This window comes from Euleptes europaea, chromosome 16 (genome assembly GCF_029931775.1).
Source record: "Euleptes europaea isolate rEulEur1 chromosome 16, rEulEur1.hap1, whole genome shotgun sequence".
NCBI lineage: Eukaryota > Metazoa > Chordata > Lepidosauria > Squamata > Sphaerodactylidae > Euleptes > Euleptes europaea.
In genome coordinates, this window is record NC_079327.1 from 37607718 (window position 1) to 37625940 (window position 18223).

An 18223-nucleotide genomic window follows, 5' to 3' on the forward strand; every position below is an offset into this window, starting at 1 on the left:
ATTTTAAATGTCACAGCTGTCAGATGTGCCAATATGCGTTACCAGTAAAAAAATTCAAGAGTTTAAATACAGGCTTTAAGTTCAAAATACATTCCTTTTCCAATAGTAATACTCATAATGTGGTTTATATTTTATGGTGCCCATGTGATCTTCTGCATGTGAGGGTCCCGACCCGCCCAGTGAAATATAGAATTGGAGAACATAGGTCTAGGATTCGTAATGGGGTCCTAGAAGCTCCACTTGTGACAAAGTATCAGAAAGGACCATAAATCAATTCTTACAGATGATAACCAAGGCCACCCACCATAATTTATTTCAACAAGGTAACTATTAGTAAACTATTAGGGGCAACTATACTATTACCTGAAAGTTTTCTTGGCATGCTCAAAAATGGTTAGCCTGTCCATAACTACTTTAGGCTGCAACACAGGTCTACATCAGTTTTCTCTTCTCTGACTGCTGTGAAGAGGCTAAAACAAAACTGTTAAGATCCAGCCAACTGGATTAAGTCACACACTACTGCATTTGCATGTTTACAACACTGTCTTTCCTTTCCTCACTTGCTATGTGTATGTGAAGTGCCGTCAAGTCACAGCTGACTTATGGAGACCCCAGCAAAGGCCTTTCAAGGTGAGGGAGATGCAGAGGTGGTTTGCCACTGCATTCCTCTGCAGAGTCTTCCTTGGAAGTCTTTCCAAGTACTGATCCTGCTTAGCTTCCAAGATCTGACGAGATTGGGCTATACCTCCACTCACTATACCTTCTTGTAAACATGCAAATGCAGCTGTGTTTGACTCTATTCAGTTGGCTGGATCTTAAAGAGTCTTGTTTTCTTCACAACAGTCAGAGAAGAGAAAACCGCAGTGCAAACATGGGCTCTACTCTCCAGTTCTCCTTCTCCCTTTCCTGCCAGAGGCATCCATGTCAGCCTGAGGCCTGCAGCCAGGTGCGCTCAGGCAGATGCCTTCAGATGGAGTGGAAGTACTCCCACTTCCTAAAGACAAAAAGAGAAGCAAGCACTTCTAGCTGACAACCAATGATTAGAACCGCCTTGCTGGATCAAACCATCTAGGCCAGTGTTTCACCTCCATCAGTTTCATTATATGCCTGGACACGTACAAGCAGGTCATGCTGGAAATAGCCATCCCCCACTGTTCCGTCTCCAGTCTCTGATAAAAGGTTCAATTTTTAGTTATCACAGCTAATAGCTGCTGAAAGCCCTGTCCCCTGTGAATTACCATACCTATTTGAAACAGCAGGCTTCTTCCAGTAATTCCGATTCAGGTATTTTCATGCAGTCCCCAGCAATTGTCACACTAAGCCTCTATCACACCAATTAAGAAAAATGAAGCACGGACAATTAAGATAAGGGAATCTTAAACTGCATATGGCAGTTTACGGTTATAAGCTGCATATGGCAAAATCTCATGTGTCCTTGCCCAAGCTCCCACAAGAAGACTGGACTCTTCTTCCATGCTTTAGGGGAAAAAACTAAATAGAGCTTGATAAATATTTCCACTATTTAGTAAATAAGTTGCTTTTATCAACTATTTTCTGCACATGCTCCATGAGAACCTAGAATGAGGTGGAAGAACACGCTGCACCACTGCAGACAACTAATGGAAGGATCATATTTATGAATACCCCCCAGTATTTCAAAGCTCCCTGAAAGCAGAAAACCGGGGTTTTTTCCCCCGTCAGTTCAGGCCCCATACTGTTTCAGTTCATCCCTTAATTTGTACACACGTTTTTGTGTCTTTACTTCTTACTTTGGATGTATTTTACCCAGAGGCTTTTCCATTTCTGTTGAGACCACAATCTTTTTTCTAGAAGCCGATTTTGAGTTGCCTTTTTTCTCATGTGTAATGTTTCTGTCGGCTTTCTTTGCCCACCATGCACTTTCAGCCCACTTTTCAATGACTGGACTGTCATCATCATGAAACCACCACCTCTCCTCCCCTCTTACCCTGAAAACAAGTGATTTCATTTAATTTTTTTTTAATGGCACTAAAACACCAGTATATCGATATACTGTTGTAATGATAGGTCAAGCAGGTTCTCCGAATTCCCAGCTTTCATTTTTTTTAAAGTAAGTCTGTAGTCTCTTCCCTGGTAGTGATATAAGGAAAAGGGCGTATCTCTGTGAGGGAAATGGCTAGAGACTTACTTTTTTTTTTTTTTTTTTAAAGAAAGCTGGGAATTCAGAGAACTTGCTTGACCCATCATTGCAGCAGTATATTGATATATCAATACTTCTGTGCCTTTAAAAATTGCAGCCATTATATTGATATATCAATATAAAAACGTAGAAAAAATAAAAAGGGGTGCTGTGACGCCAATGACACCACCAACGACGGCTACACCCTCGTTAGAAAATCCTGATTATTTACAACTCATATGGAATAAACTAACTCCACAACTGTGAAAATGCAGAGGGAGGGCTGATGTGCAGAAGAACCACATCCAGTCCAATACCAATGCTTGTGGCTTGACTCCCAAGAAAATCAGCAGTAAGTCTAGCAAGAAGAAAAGCCCAGATATATTGAAACGGTTACCTCCACCTCAATGGGAGTACTTCCACTCCACCTGAAGGCATCTGCCTGAGTGCACCTGGCTGCAGGCCTCAGGCTGACATGGATGCCTCTGGCAGGAAAGGGAGAAGGAGAACTGGAGAGTAGAGCCCATGTTTGCGCTGCGGTTTACACGTTTACACCAGCATGGTGTAGTTGACAAGAGCGGTGCTTTGTAGCAGTGAACTCTAATCTGGAGAACCAGGTTTGATTTCCCACGCCTACCATGAAGCCTGCTGGGTAACCTTGGCTAGTCACAGCTCTCTTACAGCTCTCTCATCCCAGCCTACCTCACAGGGTGTCTGTTGTGGGGAGGGGGAGGGAAAGTGATTGTAAGCTGGTTTGATTCTTCCATAAGTGGTAGAGAAAGTCGGCATATAAAAACCAACTCTTCTTCCTCTTGTATTCCTTGCTCAAACTTTTGCTGTGCAGAGAGTATGTATGCAGATTTTTTGTTTGTAATACGTTATTTACGATTTTGAATACTAATGATTGTCCTCTTTATTACATAGACTTCTACCACTTGAACATGCAATTTAAAATGGGCACCAGGGAAAAGGAGGCAGTCATCGCTAAATCGCTATTTTCCCAAGAACGTGCAAGTGCCGTAAGCCGTCCTTGTGGTAACCAGTCACTGCGTAGCAAGACATAAAGGCACAAGGTAGACATAAAGCTGGGAATAGTGGCCCTCTTTGCAGTCAATTCCTAAGACAACCTGTTGATGGCAGCATACCAGAAAAAGGCAGAAACCCCAGTGAGGGTCAGGTGAGTGCAGCATTGCTGGGCAGAGACTCCAGACAGTCGATGGATGCCTTGAAGCCTTGGACGGCCGAACAGAGTGGCATCCACAGGTCAGTGGGGCCATTTCACCACACAAACCACCAAGCATAAAAGTCATGCTACTGTTCACTTATGTATCCAGATGAAAGGGAGCTCACTTCAAGAGCTCCTAATCTTATTTGTGGTCATTCTTCCATTCAGTTTTTATCTCTGCAATGCCTCTTGAATATATAAACAAAACCATTACAGAATAGTAACACACCGCATAATAGGCCCGAATTCACTAGAGCTTCAAGTTTCAAAGCAGTTTTTCAACCCATTTTTATAACCATTCAATGGAAGACTAAAACTGTAATTTGATTTTATCTGAATCAAACACAATCACAAACCTGCCATGTCCTTGGCAAGTATGATTTCCTGCAACACCTTATCACAGATTGCTCAAGCATGTATTGCTCTTCAATGCTCAGCAATAAATATCACCTGAACAGCTTTAACAGTAAGAGGGAAACAACTCTTAGAGACTAAAATAATAAAACAGATTCTGGAGAGGTTTGTTCTTTACCATTTCCAGTTGCTTGAATAACTTTCTGTTAGAAAAGGAGTTTGGGCTGTTTTGTAGGACACGGGAACATTTCCCTAATCTTCTGTCTTGCACTTTAGATTTGAGCGTGGCAAACCAAATTCTTCTTTCCCACTCAAATGATTTTTACTAGATTCTTACTGACTCTTACAAACTCACAGAACCAGTTGCATGACTCTTTGGATTCTGCCAACACAAAAAAGCATTTAAAGCATACAGACACATTTTGATACGGGCATGCAAGGCAGAGGCTGTCGCTGGCTGAAATATACACCCAGCAGGACCACTTGTGCCTCCAGGCCTCATCATATGAGTTGGCCTTTTGACAGGGGAAAAAAGGAGCAACACACTGTGCCCACTGCAGCCTAGATCCAGGACAGCTTACAGTCACAGAGCAGGAGGAGGTACTTTCAGTTTATCCCTTTTCCCCCCCATATAAAGATAAAGCAAAGCAAAACAAAATGTAAAAGCAGCTTGCTGATTTCAGGGAGCAGAACAATTCTGCTTCCAACTTGGGAAAAGATTGCACAAATATATCATTACAAGAGAAATAACAGAGGGGTAGGAACACATTAATACTTCGCAACAGGTCACATGTCAGAACTGTTCCCCTTTAGAAAATGGTGATCATTTCTGCACTAAACGCTCTGTATTTTCTCTGTTGCTGCCCCACTCCCTGCTGAAGTGCTTTCAGATTTTGCTTCCACGCCGGTAGCTTTCCTGTTCTTTTTTCCCTGTCGTTTCTAAGTTGTCAGGCTGGGCTTTCCTTCGCACGTTAGATCGAGTAAAGGGTGGGCACTTTCGTCACCTCAAAGGCAGCAATGTGCTCTCTCTTTTTGTGCATGCTCTACCAACAAAGCAGGAGAACACAATGTGATGTTCCCAGAGCAAGGGTTTTACCTTTTCTGCACTCTAGGTCGCATTTTTAAATACCCAAGCCCCTGCTTTTAAACAAATAAATCAAGCAAACCTATGCAGGCTTAGCAGGACCCCAATCAAAGCAAGAGTTGGGGGAGGACTCTCTTTTTCACTCACAACCACCCCCCCATCCTGACTCCTGTTCCCTGCTCCTAATCACTGGATAAGGTTAAGCCCCCCCCCCCAAATGTCTTTGGGTTGAAACTCAGCGTTCTTGTAACCGGGATCCTGTCTTACCCTTTCCAGCCATACTGGGGACCCCCCAGTTCCTCAAATAATCAGGAACTGTGTTTTGTGCAGGTAAAAGAGACAACTACTAGCAGAGTCCTCCTCCCCTCCTGCTTTGTAATTAATCCCCCCTTGTCTGACCATCTGAGAGCTGCTACAGTGGAATGCTGGTATGTCACAAGGTTTTTTTGGGGGGGAGGGAGGTTAATGGTGGATGCTGCCATAGGAAACGGCAGCTGCACGGGGAGAGGGGGGAGGAAGCAGGGTGTATAAGAGAATGATCTTCACCATGTTCCCTAAGTTTGTAAGATGCAGCAAAATCTTAGTAGTGAGGAATACTACAGGTATAGTGAGATCAAGGAAGAGGAAATGGTGGCAGCTCCCAAAAAAAGCGGGGGGGGGGGACAACCACTAGCCAGCATACTGTGCAAGTTGCTGGCTGTGTGCGGGACCTTTAAAAATGCATCGAAATATACTCTCCCCCTGAGAACGATGCATTAAAAAAATGGTGCAAGGTGATCTGAGAAGTTGAGCTGAAATCAGCATAGCATCAACTGGCAAATGACACTGTCTGTATGGTCTGGGAAAAACTAATGTAGTAAAGAGCAGCAAAACTCCACGCAGAAATGCCAGGTATCAAACATAGCTTGTGTGGATCGCCTTGATTCTGGAAGGTCACTTTTTACAACAGATGCACGTTGGTTTCAGTGTACTACAGTATGAACAGAGACTCAGTCAACTTATTCGTGGGAATAAAGCTTAAGAGAAAAGAGTTATGAACACAATTTGTTTTGATTTATTAAATAATTCAAGCTTAAATAAGGTAACACACAATAAAAAAGACCAACAATGGCTTTTAAATCATTAAGACATGCCTTGTCAACCATCTATAACTTCTTTGTTTTTTGTTTTTTTTGGGATACCAAAAATTTAAAAGGTCAGGAATACTTTGCAATGGCGCTAAGAAGAATGTATCTAGGGAAAAGAAGAGGTTCTGTCATAGACAATTTCAGTTCAAAAGAGGAGAAAGATCACAGGCTTGGGGGAAGGTGTTTTGAGACTCAGAACTAGGGAGAGTAGAATTATGTCAACTTAAACCCATCAGGAAAGGAGATTCAAAACATATGTACCTACCACAGCTTGCAATTTCCTTAAAAGCTTGAGTGAAATCAAGGAAGGATACACTGCAGCATTTGGTGTTTTGCAGTGTATAGCTCCCACAGGAGTTTTAATCCCCACTTGAGTGATCAATCTTTCCCTATATTCACATGTGTGTGCGTGTGTGTGTGTATTAAGTGCCGTCAAGTCGTTCCCGACTCATGGCGATCCTATGAATCAATGTCCTCCAAAGTGTCCTATCCTTAACAGCCTTGCTCAGACCTTGCAAATCGAGGGCCGTGGCTTCCTTTATAGAGTCCATCCATCTCTTGTTGGGTCTTCCTCACAGTAAATCGCCCTTTAAGGTTCTTTTGTATGCATGCAACACCCCCCACCCACCCAAAAAAAACCCCTCTTATAACCACAGGCATAACAATGTGACATTAACTTAACACTGATTATCCCGCTACGTTTGGTTGACGTTTTGAAACATACTTCCATGCTTTCATTCGTTTTATTCCTTTCACCCGACCACCACTATGACTCTTCACATTGAGAATTCACCAATTGTCTTCATATCCCTTCTCTTTCAATAAATATCAGATTTAAAACAGAACTGAAAGGAGTGATATGTTAGTACTGTAGTCTAATCTGGTCCAGAGAGCAGGCGTAAGAGACAGAAAAGAAACCTTTAGACAGGTTCGGCAGAAGGGATGGAACAGAGCTGAACAACTGAGGGGGGACGGACTAAAAGACAGGCAGAAAGTACAAACAGGTACTGGAAGTACAATCACCACCAGACAGCTTTGGAAATACAACTGGGGAATGAGGGCAACAACTCAGTGTGAGAGTACATATTTAGCATGCAGAAATGTCCCTAATTCAATTTTTAGCATGTCCACTTAAATTATCACCAGGCAAGGTCGAGCAAAACCTTTTGACTGGTGGTTCTTAAACTTTCTGAAGTGGGATCAGTTTCTAAACTTACTGCACTTTCAGGACTTACTTGCAAAGGAACACACTTTCTTCCTCCTCAGCATATCGTCACGTCAGATAATACTGAACGGATTCTAATTTTATTTTTCATGTTTAGCATTGATTATGCATGTGCGTGTATGTGTTACTGAGGAACAGGCTGCATTTCATGGCCACTATATGTATTATACACAGGTAAACCAAATTTGCCACTGAATCTCCCCAGAGCCTCCATTCCTGGTTCCTCCTCTTCCTCCTCCCACTTGGCCTCACAACCCATTCGAGAGAGAATGATGATCCACTTTTTGATCCTGACCCACCATTTGAGAACCACTGCCTTTGTCCAAGACGATGGAGACCTGTAAGTCAGTATGAGCCCAAGGGATCTTATGTTAAGGAGGAACCTAGTGCCTTCAGCGAAGGAAATTAGCAGAGTGAAAGGCGACATCTGCTGTTCAGCGGCAGATCTGAGGAGTTTTCTAGCTGGGCCAGAAAATGATATGGAAATGAGAGAGTCAATCATCTTACAATATTACAGTCATTGTATAATACAGGTGTAGGAACATTTAAGAAACAGAAGCTGGTTATTTAGTTACAATGGAATAAAGTTAACTTGCAACAAGAGACGTCTTTGTGTTTTAAAATTTCAGTTTGAGATTACATGTATTTGAGATTCAGGAAGCTGCACCCTTATTCAAACCAGATTAATACCACTATTTCATCACATACTTTCTAAGAGTCTTTAGCTGCTTATGATGGCACCATGATTTTTTTTCTTTTAAAAAAAACATAAGTACAGGTCAAACATAATTACAGACATGTTCCTTTATAAGATTTATCCAGCTACAATTAAAACCTCTATGCTACAATATTCAGCAAGCTCTTCTAACGAATTCTGCTGATCTGGTTGTTACACAAGGAAATGGTTGTTACACAAGGAAATTTACACTGTGTCAGCAATCACATGAATGGCAGCTGTCACTTTTATAGGGGTTCTTTAGGAGCAAGTGTCTTGTATCTGTACTGATCACATTCCATGTAGAGTACATTCCTGAACATGGAGGTTCATGTTTAGTAGTTATACTTAGACGCTATGGAGAACCTTGATAATGTCCTTAGGAAAGAATAACTGGTGAGAAATATTTAGAACTGGAAGCATATCTTTACTTCTCTCAATAAGAATAGTACGAATGATATGTTAATGATTTGTTAAACTGAAAAAGTGTTTGGAAGAGCATGCCTAAGTCTACGATCAACTGAAAGTTTTAAAACTACCTTGACGTTCTAAGGCTTCTAATGACATTCTGAAGACTTCTACAAATGACCAAAATACTAATTTGTATAGTTATATGACCACATTCATTCACAGTCCTTCAGTCTCAAAATTGATACACTATACTGATGCTGAAAACTCCATCTTGTACCTCCTTCATGTGCCACATGCCGAGCAATACATGGGTCCAAATTGCCTCCTGATGGTAAAATGGTCTCATCAGCCTGTAAAATCTGTGTTCTGTTCAGCAAAAGTGGCCATTTCTAACATGAGTAAGGAAAAAACCCAATATGTAAAAGTAATTATCATGAAGCTTCCATTCAGACAGACATACAGACTTCCTCCAAACAAACCATATTGACAGACTGTGTGAGAAACACAAGGCAACTTTTGTCTCAAGCATTAATACAATAGTAGACAATAGTAGAGTCACAATCGACTTATGGCAACCCCATTCATGAGGCATTCCAGCCAAGAGAAGAGCAGAGGTGGTTTGCCATTGCCTTCCGCCACGTACCATCCCTGGCCTTCCTTGGTGGTCTTCCATCCAAGTACTAACCATGGCAGACCTTACTGAGTATTCAAGTTCTAACAAGCTCAGGCTAAGCTGTACTATTAAGGCTGCTAATAAAAAAGACCTCAGTATTTAGTCAGGGAAAAAACTACTGTTAAAGGTGAGAGGAAACTCCTAAGAACCTTAAAAATCCTTCCAAAATTTCATTGTGAAACAGAAGAGGGTATTTTCATGTGCAGACCAGACAGGAACTGAACATTCCTTAATGGGGGGTGAGTAAGAGGGGAGAGATTAACAAAAGTCAAATAATTTTGGAAGTAAAGTGTACTTCATTTCCAGAATACCCATTGGGGAAAAGGTCAAAGTAGACTTAATTGGAACTCTGAAACCTCTATTTGCCTAATCTTAAAGGGATAATAGAATAAAGATCACACAGAGCCAGGCACACTTAAAGCTGTTTAAAGTCCTGATCCTAGTTGGCTTAAGTATATTCAAAGTCCACGCCGAATTACAGCCATAGCATAATACACTAACACAGAGGGGCCCTTTTGACGATGGCACTGGCACGGCGGTTGCGCTGACACTCCTATGACAGCGCTTGCCATCGCCTCATCGGGCTGGCCTAACTTCTCTTCTACCGGCACCCATGCCAGTTTAGACTGTGGTATTTGCGCTGGCGCAAGCCCTTTCCCGTCTCTTAAGCCCATTCGGCCCCCAACCTCGGGAATGAGCTGATGGTATACTAAATAGCTGTCACTGGGGTAGGGAGTGTAGCAAAGAATCAATCCTAAATATTTGCATGGGTGTTATACCCTTAACACATGCAAAAAAAAAAATCATAGATTGTAGTAAGGTAGCTAGTAGTACAGTCCAGCTTAAATATGTGTGTGCAGGTATGGCAAATCTTATAGCTGATTCAAATGTTCCTTTTCCTGAAGGATATTGGGGCATGGAACCTCAAAAGCACATATTAGGAAACTACTATATCCACCAGGACAAAAAGAAAGAGAAAGAGAGAGAGAGAAAGCAGAGGCACATATGGCTTCTAACGCAAAAATTAATCTGCCAGGGAAAGTTACATGTGAAGCAAGCCATTAAAATTACTTGTTTAATAATTCCTGATGGTTTGACATATTGTGTTAACTTTTTAAATCAAAGCTTTCAAAACTTAAAAACTCTACTTCAAATAGCTTTACTAGCAAGTTAGAACAATCTATTAAGTCTGCCCATTCAGGAAATCTCTCAATAAGGTAAAAAGTGCTGTGTAAATAGCTTACAAGTTACCCTTTGACTTCAATTAATTTACTTAAGTTTTCTACTGAAGATAGCAGAAACTCAGCCTGAGTTTCATGAGAATTAATTTTCATGCTCATCTCGGTGTTTTGGAGTCAAAGATAATGATTTAAGACAGGAACCATACATTATTTATACACGCACTCACACACATATATAAGTATGAAGAAAGCTATGTGACATCCATTCAGTATTTACAGTAGTCTTATCACGAGAAATTATATTTGGTAATTTAAGACAAATGCACTTTCTGAGGCTTAAAATGTACCAGACATATTCAATTTATATGAAACCGCTGTCTCGCACACTGAAGAAATTGTTGTTTGTATTTGCTGCGTCACTTAAATTAATACTCTGTTCTTGTTCCAAGCCCCATTCCCCTTCATCCTCTTCTTCAGGTTCTGCTTCGGACCCATTGCGAGAATTCTCATACAAAAAAATCTGTTCATCCACATGAGCTGGAGCCAACCTATTTCTCTTAGCACTAACAACATTGGCAGAAGAGCCAAACAGGCGCTCAGGGAAGACTCTTGAGGCCACAATGCACCAGTACTTCTGAAGTACCTTCGGTAAAACAGGAAATAAAGCTAGCCTGTCAGACCACCACTTGAGTGGATCCTCGTTTAGCCCAAGGACTTTTTGTGACTTGAAATTGCTCAGTTCCTCAATTATCTGTGCGTGCCACTCCTCTTGGTCTTCAACACCCCCCGTCTGGCAGAAGATTTCTGCAAGCATATTATTAATAGCACTGGTAGGGGGAGGCGGGGAAGCAACTGCCACTTTTTTCAACGGTGGCTCTTCAGAAACCACAAAAAACTGTTCTTCAGGCCTGAACGTGTTCTCTTTTACTTTTTCTAGGAGACTTTTTGCTTCCTCAACCACTCTGTTTTCAACCTGCTGCCTTTCAAACGCAGAAAGAAAGGGTAGTTTCTTGTATCTTGGGTCCAAAAAAGTTGCAACATTAAGAAACATATCAACCTCGGGTGTATGCTGGTATGTTGTAGCTAATTCTTTGGCTATCACTTCCTTGGCCATGCTAATTTCTTTCAAGTCATTTTCTTTGATATTTAATGTCGTATTCAGAAGCATATGCAGGAGGGGTTTCACTATACTTATGGTTGGGTATTTGGAAACAGACAGCATCTCAGCAACCTGCTTGAACGGCTGGAGCATCTCCACCAAGCCTTCAATTGTATTCCATTCGCTGGCTTCCAACATGAGATGGTGATTGTTGCTGTCCTCCACCAGGACAGCAGCAATAGCAAACTGCTGCTCTTTAAGACGCTGCAACATAGCAAGTGTGCTTCCCCACCAGGAAACACGATCACTCACGAGCATGCAGTGCACACTGTTTTGCTGCTTCTGTTTCTCACTCAACATGTACATGGCTACTGCAGACTGCTGGAAATATTCTACCAGTTTACGACACCTGGACAGGAGACTGGACAGCTTAGGAAGCTGAAAAGCTTGTTGGATCCCCGCATTAAATGTCTTCCCCAAGCAAGGCATCTGCACTAGAATGTCCAGAAGAGAGCAAGCTTTCACTATATCTTTCCCATAATCTGTTGTAGCACCAAAAACTTTTGTATTAATTCCCCATTCAATGAATATTTCGTAAAGCACTCGCGTAATAGTCTCTGCCGTGTTTTCTTCTGGCACTTCGAATGTTTTTAAGCACCTGGAATTAACAGCCAGGCAGCTGGATGAGCCGTTGCTGAGAAAATGAACTGACAGCGTTACGTAGGATCTGTTCTGGTTTTCACTTCTCCACATGTCAGTGGATATGCCACACCACGGGATATCAGTGAGTTCTTTTAGCACAATGTCTCTAACAGCAGTGTATTTTTCAGGAATTGCTTTCGTGCAGAAATACTTCCTGCAAGGAAGTTCATATCTGGGGTCAGCTGTCCTCAGGAGAGTCCTGAAGGTGGGTTCATCTACGATAGAAGGAGGATATAAGCCCTCACATATCAGGCTGATCACAGCAGACGTCAGTTCCTGATGCTTTTTGTTCTCATAGTTGTGACTTGTCTTCATAATTAAGGTATCTTGAACAACCTGCTGAGATGATTCCGGCTTGAGTTTTGAAAATGCAGTTGCAAAGGCCTCTCGCATTTGCTCAGTGTTGCTTTTCACAAATTCACAGAATTCATCAGGATGATTCTTTTCAAGATGGTAAGAGAGGTTGGACGTATTTCCTGAATAGGCAATCTGTGCCATGCAAATACGGCAGTAGATTTTCTTCCACTGTAATATACATCCTTCTGCATTGGTATCAAAGCCAAAGTACTTCCAGACTTTACTCTTTGCTCTTGGGTGGGCCACTAACTTTAGGTCTGATGGTGAAGTTTCCAAACTTTTATTCTCCATTGCTTCTTGGCCACTGTCCCAACCTTTTGACTCTTCACTCATTAATGAGTACCTGATAAAGGCAGCAGACAAACATAAAATGAGAAAGCACAAGTCTGTCACCTACGTGAAGTCAGTGCTTCTGTGAATAAACATAACCTACCTTATTATTAATATATGAATGTGTTTCAGAGTAGCCCCATGACCCCTTTGTAAAATGGGACAATATGACAGCATTGTACATGTATGCATGAATTCAAGTTGTAGACAAAGACTAGAATGAAAGTAATATTATACAACACTACAGAGGGAACTAGGAAAAAAAACATTAGTTTTAATTCATGCTGATCCCTTTCACTCAGGGAGCTTATTCCACTGAGGAGACAGCTCGATGTTAATGAGTCCATGAATTCTGATAAATCTTGGGAGCCAGCTATACTTTATTACCATTTCAATCCCACCTCTCCCCCAACCATGGGAAATGGGCAAGTCTAGATGATGCCCTGAGCACTACTGGAGAACAAAGCAGAGTGGGAGGTCAGGAACACTGTCCCACCCTACCACCAGCACCAAGTTCAGGGACAACCATATTGATTGGCGCTTCAGAGGTGATCAATACATCTTCAAAAAACAGGAACAGCACAGACTATTTATTTCCTTACTCCATGGCTCCAAGCTCAGGAAAAGGGCTCGTCATGTTCACAGAAAGGAAAAACAATGTTCAGCATGAAAGCACATTTCTAGGCCCCTGGAAATGTTCAACCCCTGGTATGTAAATAGTTTCAGAGGACAGCTATGTTGGTCTGCAGGAGAACAGTTAGATTCGAGCCCAGTAGCATGTTAGAAGACCAACAAGATTTTCGAGAGTCAAAGCTCTGATGAAGTACGCTTTGGCTCAAAAGCTTATACCCCAAAAAATTTTGTTGGTCTCTCAGGTGCTACTGGACTCGAATCTACCTGGTTTGTAAATTGATACTTTCATGACTACCTGTTGTAAGAATTACTTCTAGATAAGGTGGTAGATAAGCTTTTGTAAACTGAGTTGATTCTCAGCCTCCTCCTTCCGCCCCATCTCTTTGAGGCCGACAACTAACGTATCATAAAGAGCATAGCACTAACATGGAGGGACAACAATGGGAGTAGCCAGACTGGCCTACTGTAGCCTGTGAATATCTTTTTAGGATTTTAAAGTGGCCTGCCAAGTCAAAGGTGTAAGCAGCTAAAGGAGAACCTTTAAAAGAGTCCTCTGGCTGTACATTTTCCCCAAAGGATCATTCTCCCGTGCCCCCAGATAAAAGGTCAAGGAAAGCTGCTGCTACTCAGAGTAGATAATACTGACCTTGATATGGTTTGACCCAGTACAAGGCAGCTTTATAAGTTTGCACGTATGCACATACGTGGTTTTGTAAGACTGCAGCTCAAACCATTTCCCTGAACCAATATTATTCCATTACTGTATTTATGTACGCAGCTGTTCATCATCAGTACTTGTAACAATAAATATGAGGGTTTTTTTGCCTATTTCTTTCTTACAGCATGTTGTGGTACTTAAGAGGCACAACAGAAGAAACAGTTCTCGCTAATATTAAGCACTGCTTCTTCTGAAAAATTGGGGCTTAGACAAAGGAAACAGAAAATTAGACCAAAAACAATTTTAAAAAATAGTATTTTCACAGGAGAACCAAATCATCCCTCTAACATTTATTACTGAGGATGGCCAGACTTTCCACAGTTAACCTCACAAACACAGAGACTTTCTGAAAACACAGGAACTTCACAATTCAGTTGCAACTATCTGAGGACAAGAGAAAAAAATGCTACAGTAAACCATCTGATCTAACTTGCCCAACTCAAGAAACCAAGCTTATCTACCTACCTATCTGTATAACCTTATATTTAATGCTGGTAGGTGAGGCATGTTCACTAACGAGGCCATTTGTCTTCAGATTATTATCATGGCCAGCCGAATTCACACTGCACTTAACAGAGTAAAGGCCCTTTTTAGCTTTTTTCAATAATTATCAGCAGTTATCAGTAATTATCAGTGCCGGCTGGCATTTCAGATGCCACCGTGATGGGAACAGAACTTCAGACTCTTCCACCAACTGTCTGATCCAACTCAACAGACATTACAGTTGCCAGATTCCATGTAGGAAGATGCCTGGTACCATTAGAAGATTAATGCAATGTGCTATGTACAGCAAACAGAATACAACCTTCTGTTAAGAACAAATCCTAAAAAGCTAGCGACTGTTTACGCACAGGATCATTAACAAATAAATCAAAAGCCTACTTACACCCTGCTTGCATCAAACTATGTAAGTCTAGTAGATTTATGCTACCCTTCCTCCAAGGACTTCAGGGTAGAGTACGCTGTTTTCCCTTCCCCATAGTATCGCCAGAGCAACCCTGTGTAATAAGTTAGGCTGAGTGTGGCAGTGAGCCAAGATCTACCAGTGAGCTTCATGGCTGAGTAGGGATCTGAAAATGGGTCTCCCAAGTTCTGGTCCGACACTCTAACCATTACACCACTATCACAGATATACACAGTGGCAACTAGGGCCAAAATATAAAAGGATTTCGCTGACAGTAAGAAAATTCCATGCTTAACTGTTGTCTCAAGAGGATGTTAGTAAAGGTTGCTGCCTTTATCAAAGCAAAGTTTCATCATATTCTGGGAAGATAAAGTACAAGGAAATGTTGTATATTTCAGTTCTGACTGACTTGATAAAGAGCTATATAACTTACTATGACTCACTGCTCTCTAAAAATGTCAAGTAATGAAGAAGCTAAGCAAAAGATGGCAAAATGTGAAACAATGTATGGAACAAAGTACTGGTAGGTATAAAGATACGGTGGCTCTTCTGTTCTTTTATTGAATCTTTATTACCTATAACAGACTTCTTAATATAATATACATTAAGTGAAAACATTTAAGAAGTATTGAATGAAATATTGCTTCTCCTACCATTTAGAAAATTACAGGTGTAATGTTCAACGTTGTGTAGTGGTTAAGAGCGGAGGACTCTGATCTGGAGAACCAGGTTTGATTCCCCACTCCTCTACATGAGCGGTGGAGGCTAATCTAGTGAACTGGATTTGTTTCCCCACTCCTACTCGTGGAGCCAGCTGGGTGACCTTAGGCTAGTCACACTCTCTCAGGACCCACCTACCTCACAAGTGTCTGTTGTGAGGAGGGGAAGATGATTGTAAGCCAGTTTGATTCTTCCTTAAGTGTAGAGAAAGTCAGCATATAAAAAACAACTCCTCCTACTCCTCTCCTTCTTCTTGCAAGGCTTCAATCTGGCACCCTCATCTGGAACCTGAGGGGGAGAGGCCCTGACTTACTGGTAGAACAGATTCTTAGCACGCAAAATGTTCTGGGTGCAATTCCTGACATCTACAGCTAAAACGATCAGCTTGATAGACTGGAAAGCTTGCCGACAGAGAGCAGACAGTGCTGACCTTGATAGACCTATGTTCTAACTCAGGATACAGGAGCTTTATGTGAGCATGTGAACCCTGGAAGTCTACAAACAGTTCTCATCCAGCAACAAGACAGCTATTTGGGAGAAGAGGGCAAAAAACTGAAGACCCCTCAATCGAGCAGATTCAGGTGATCAAAAGGAGGCAATCACCTATACTTCCTTGATATAAACCTGTAGCCCGTTATTCCTCTTCAGTGAGGAACAAGTCATCCTGTCAGAAGCCACTTGGCTGCCTCTCAAAATCTTCCCGTTCATCACAGTCTACCTGCATAACTTTGACACCTGCTTCTACTTGCACCCATTTCCTATGCCATTCAACCCTGCGCCGCCACCACTGCCATCCCTCCCCCACTCCAGCTACATTCTTGGAAGCCAACTACATTAATACAATGTATTTTCTTTGTTAGATGTCCAAGGCCGGCAATGCAATAATTCCTTAACAGGAACTAAGGATTCTAACACGCTGTTTAAAACCCTCTACGTATACAGAGCTGCAATTATATTTAGTGCTGAACAGGAGACAGCCACTCCTGCCTGAACATCATTGCTTAAAATGGTTCTTTGCTTTGATTAATATCTGTGCTTGAAAACATGTTGACATAAATTATTGACCCAATATCGTTCTGCTATATCATTCCCAGAGGGACATCAGTTTAACAGACCCCTGCTATGTTTTCTCACAGCTTCTAAGCGAAGCTGACAAGAGAAAATATTATGATGCATTATGCCATATATACTGGTTTGAACAGTTCGATATTAAGAAGACTCATATCAGCATCCACATGCCTCCATTTCAGCCCAGGTCAAGATGTTTCAGGGATGACTACACTGTAATTCAGCTAGAGAGTGTCTCTTGGAATACAGAGAACCATGGAAGCAAGAGAAAGGAGACCAATAAAATAGCTGGCAGAGTTTGGTACTTAGTAAGAGTGTAGGATCCACAGTACTGTAACAAGCCTGCCACAAACAAAGCTCAGAATTAAGATATGCCCTGCAGTCACCCCATCTTCTGTCTTGTAGCCGAAGAAAAACGTTTTGGCTATCATTTTGTATGGTACTGTACTCATGGCTGTGAAGTCCTGCTGCAAACGTACATACAAAGAGTGGAACTGAAGAGAAACTAGACAAGTGAATGGAGGTCACTGTCCTGCAGTTCTCCAGTTGGTTAGTTAAGCAATCGGAAGAAGGAGAAATGTGTATACAGTGAACCAGTTAATTCTTTAAAAAAAACTTGCTGATATCCCATTTGCCTTGCCATCGTCAACCTTGCTTTCCTTCCTGGGCCACAGATGAAGGCTACTGGCTTCTGGAGAACAAGGGACAAAAAACCCTGAAGTTACCACTTTCTGCCTTTCCTCATAACCCTCAGTTTGGTTGTTCTATTTTTTTAACTGGGATTTAATATATATATTAAATCCCAGTTTTGGTCAGCTCCAAATGGATATCCACTACATAGCTCTTAAATCTCCAGAGGCAATACAAAACATATGCAAACATCCCACCTTTATCACTTTATGGGCCACATACATTCCCAGAGATATAAAAAGGCACGGACAGAATTCCACCAAGCCCACAACTGGCCAGAGGTCCTTTAAACTGAACAGGCCTACCCTACCAAATGCTTCCTGCTTTAAGTGCCATGCAAGAACATGGATGCAATTCCTATCCTTGACCTTCACATCTAGCATAGTAAAAAACAAGTATGTTATCTGGAAGTTTTACGGAACAGGAATCTTGTGATGCCTGACAACAAAGCCACCTACAGATGTCTTCCCCACAAGTGGGTTCACTATAAAATGCATGCATATATTTCATATCCTGTATAACAGCTATATTAAAAAATATAATTCCTACGGACACCTCTTGGGGGGGAAACCTCAACAGGAGGTTCTTAGACAACAGGCCAGTGTAGAATTACCACTGAGATCAAAATAAGAGATGAACTCACATTACATTTCCAAAGATTTAATGAATGGCCAAATAGAGGTGCCCTCAACTATAAAATTAAAAAAAACAAAGAGGGGCTGCTAAGAAACAGAGTTTTTTAAAAAAAATAATAATCAACCAACAGTGATGCAAGAACTTTACAGCTGAAACGACATATATTTTATGAGGATTAAATTTTCACAGAGATAAATGAATTCACTCTAAGAC

At 41.5% G+C, this 18223-nt stretch overlaps 1 protein-coding gene across 2 annotated transcripts in view; it reads right to left on the reverse strand.

Moving 5' to 3' along the window:
- LOC130488297 (E3 SUMO-protein ligase ZBED1-like) overlaps positions 1 to 18223 on the reverse strand; it is a 134564-nt gene that overhangs the window by 109976 nt on the left and 6365 nt on the right. The window contains exon 2 of one of the 2 annotated variants that reach the window (XM_056861948.1): positions 10651 to 12654. The exons of the other annotated variant lie outside the window; for it this stretch is intronic. Coding sequence (XP_056717926.1) covers positions 10651 to 12644 — 1994 coding nt within the window. The 5' untranslated portion in view covers positions 12645 to 12654. The remainder of the gene's footprint in view (positions 1 to 10650; positions 12655 to 18223) is intronic. 2 annotated transcript variants of the gene reach the window in all.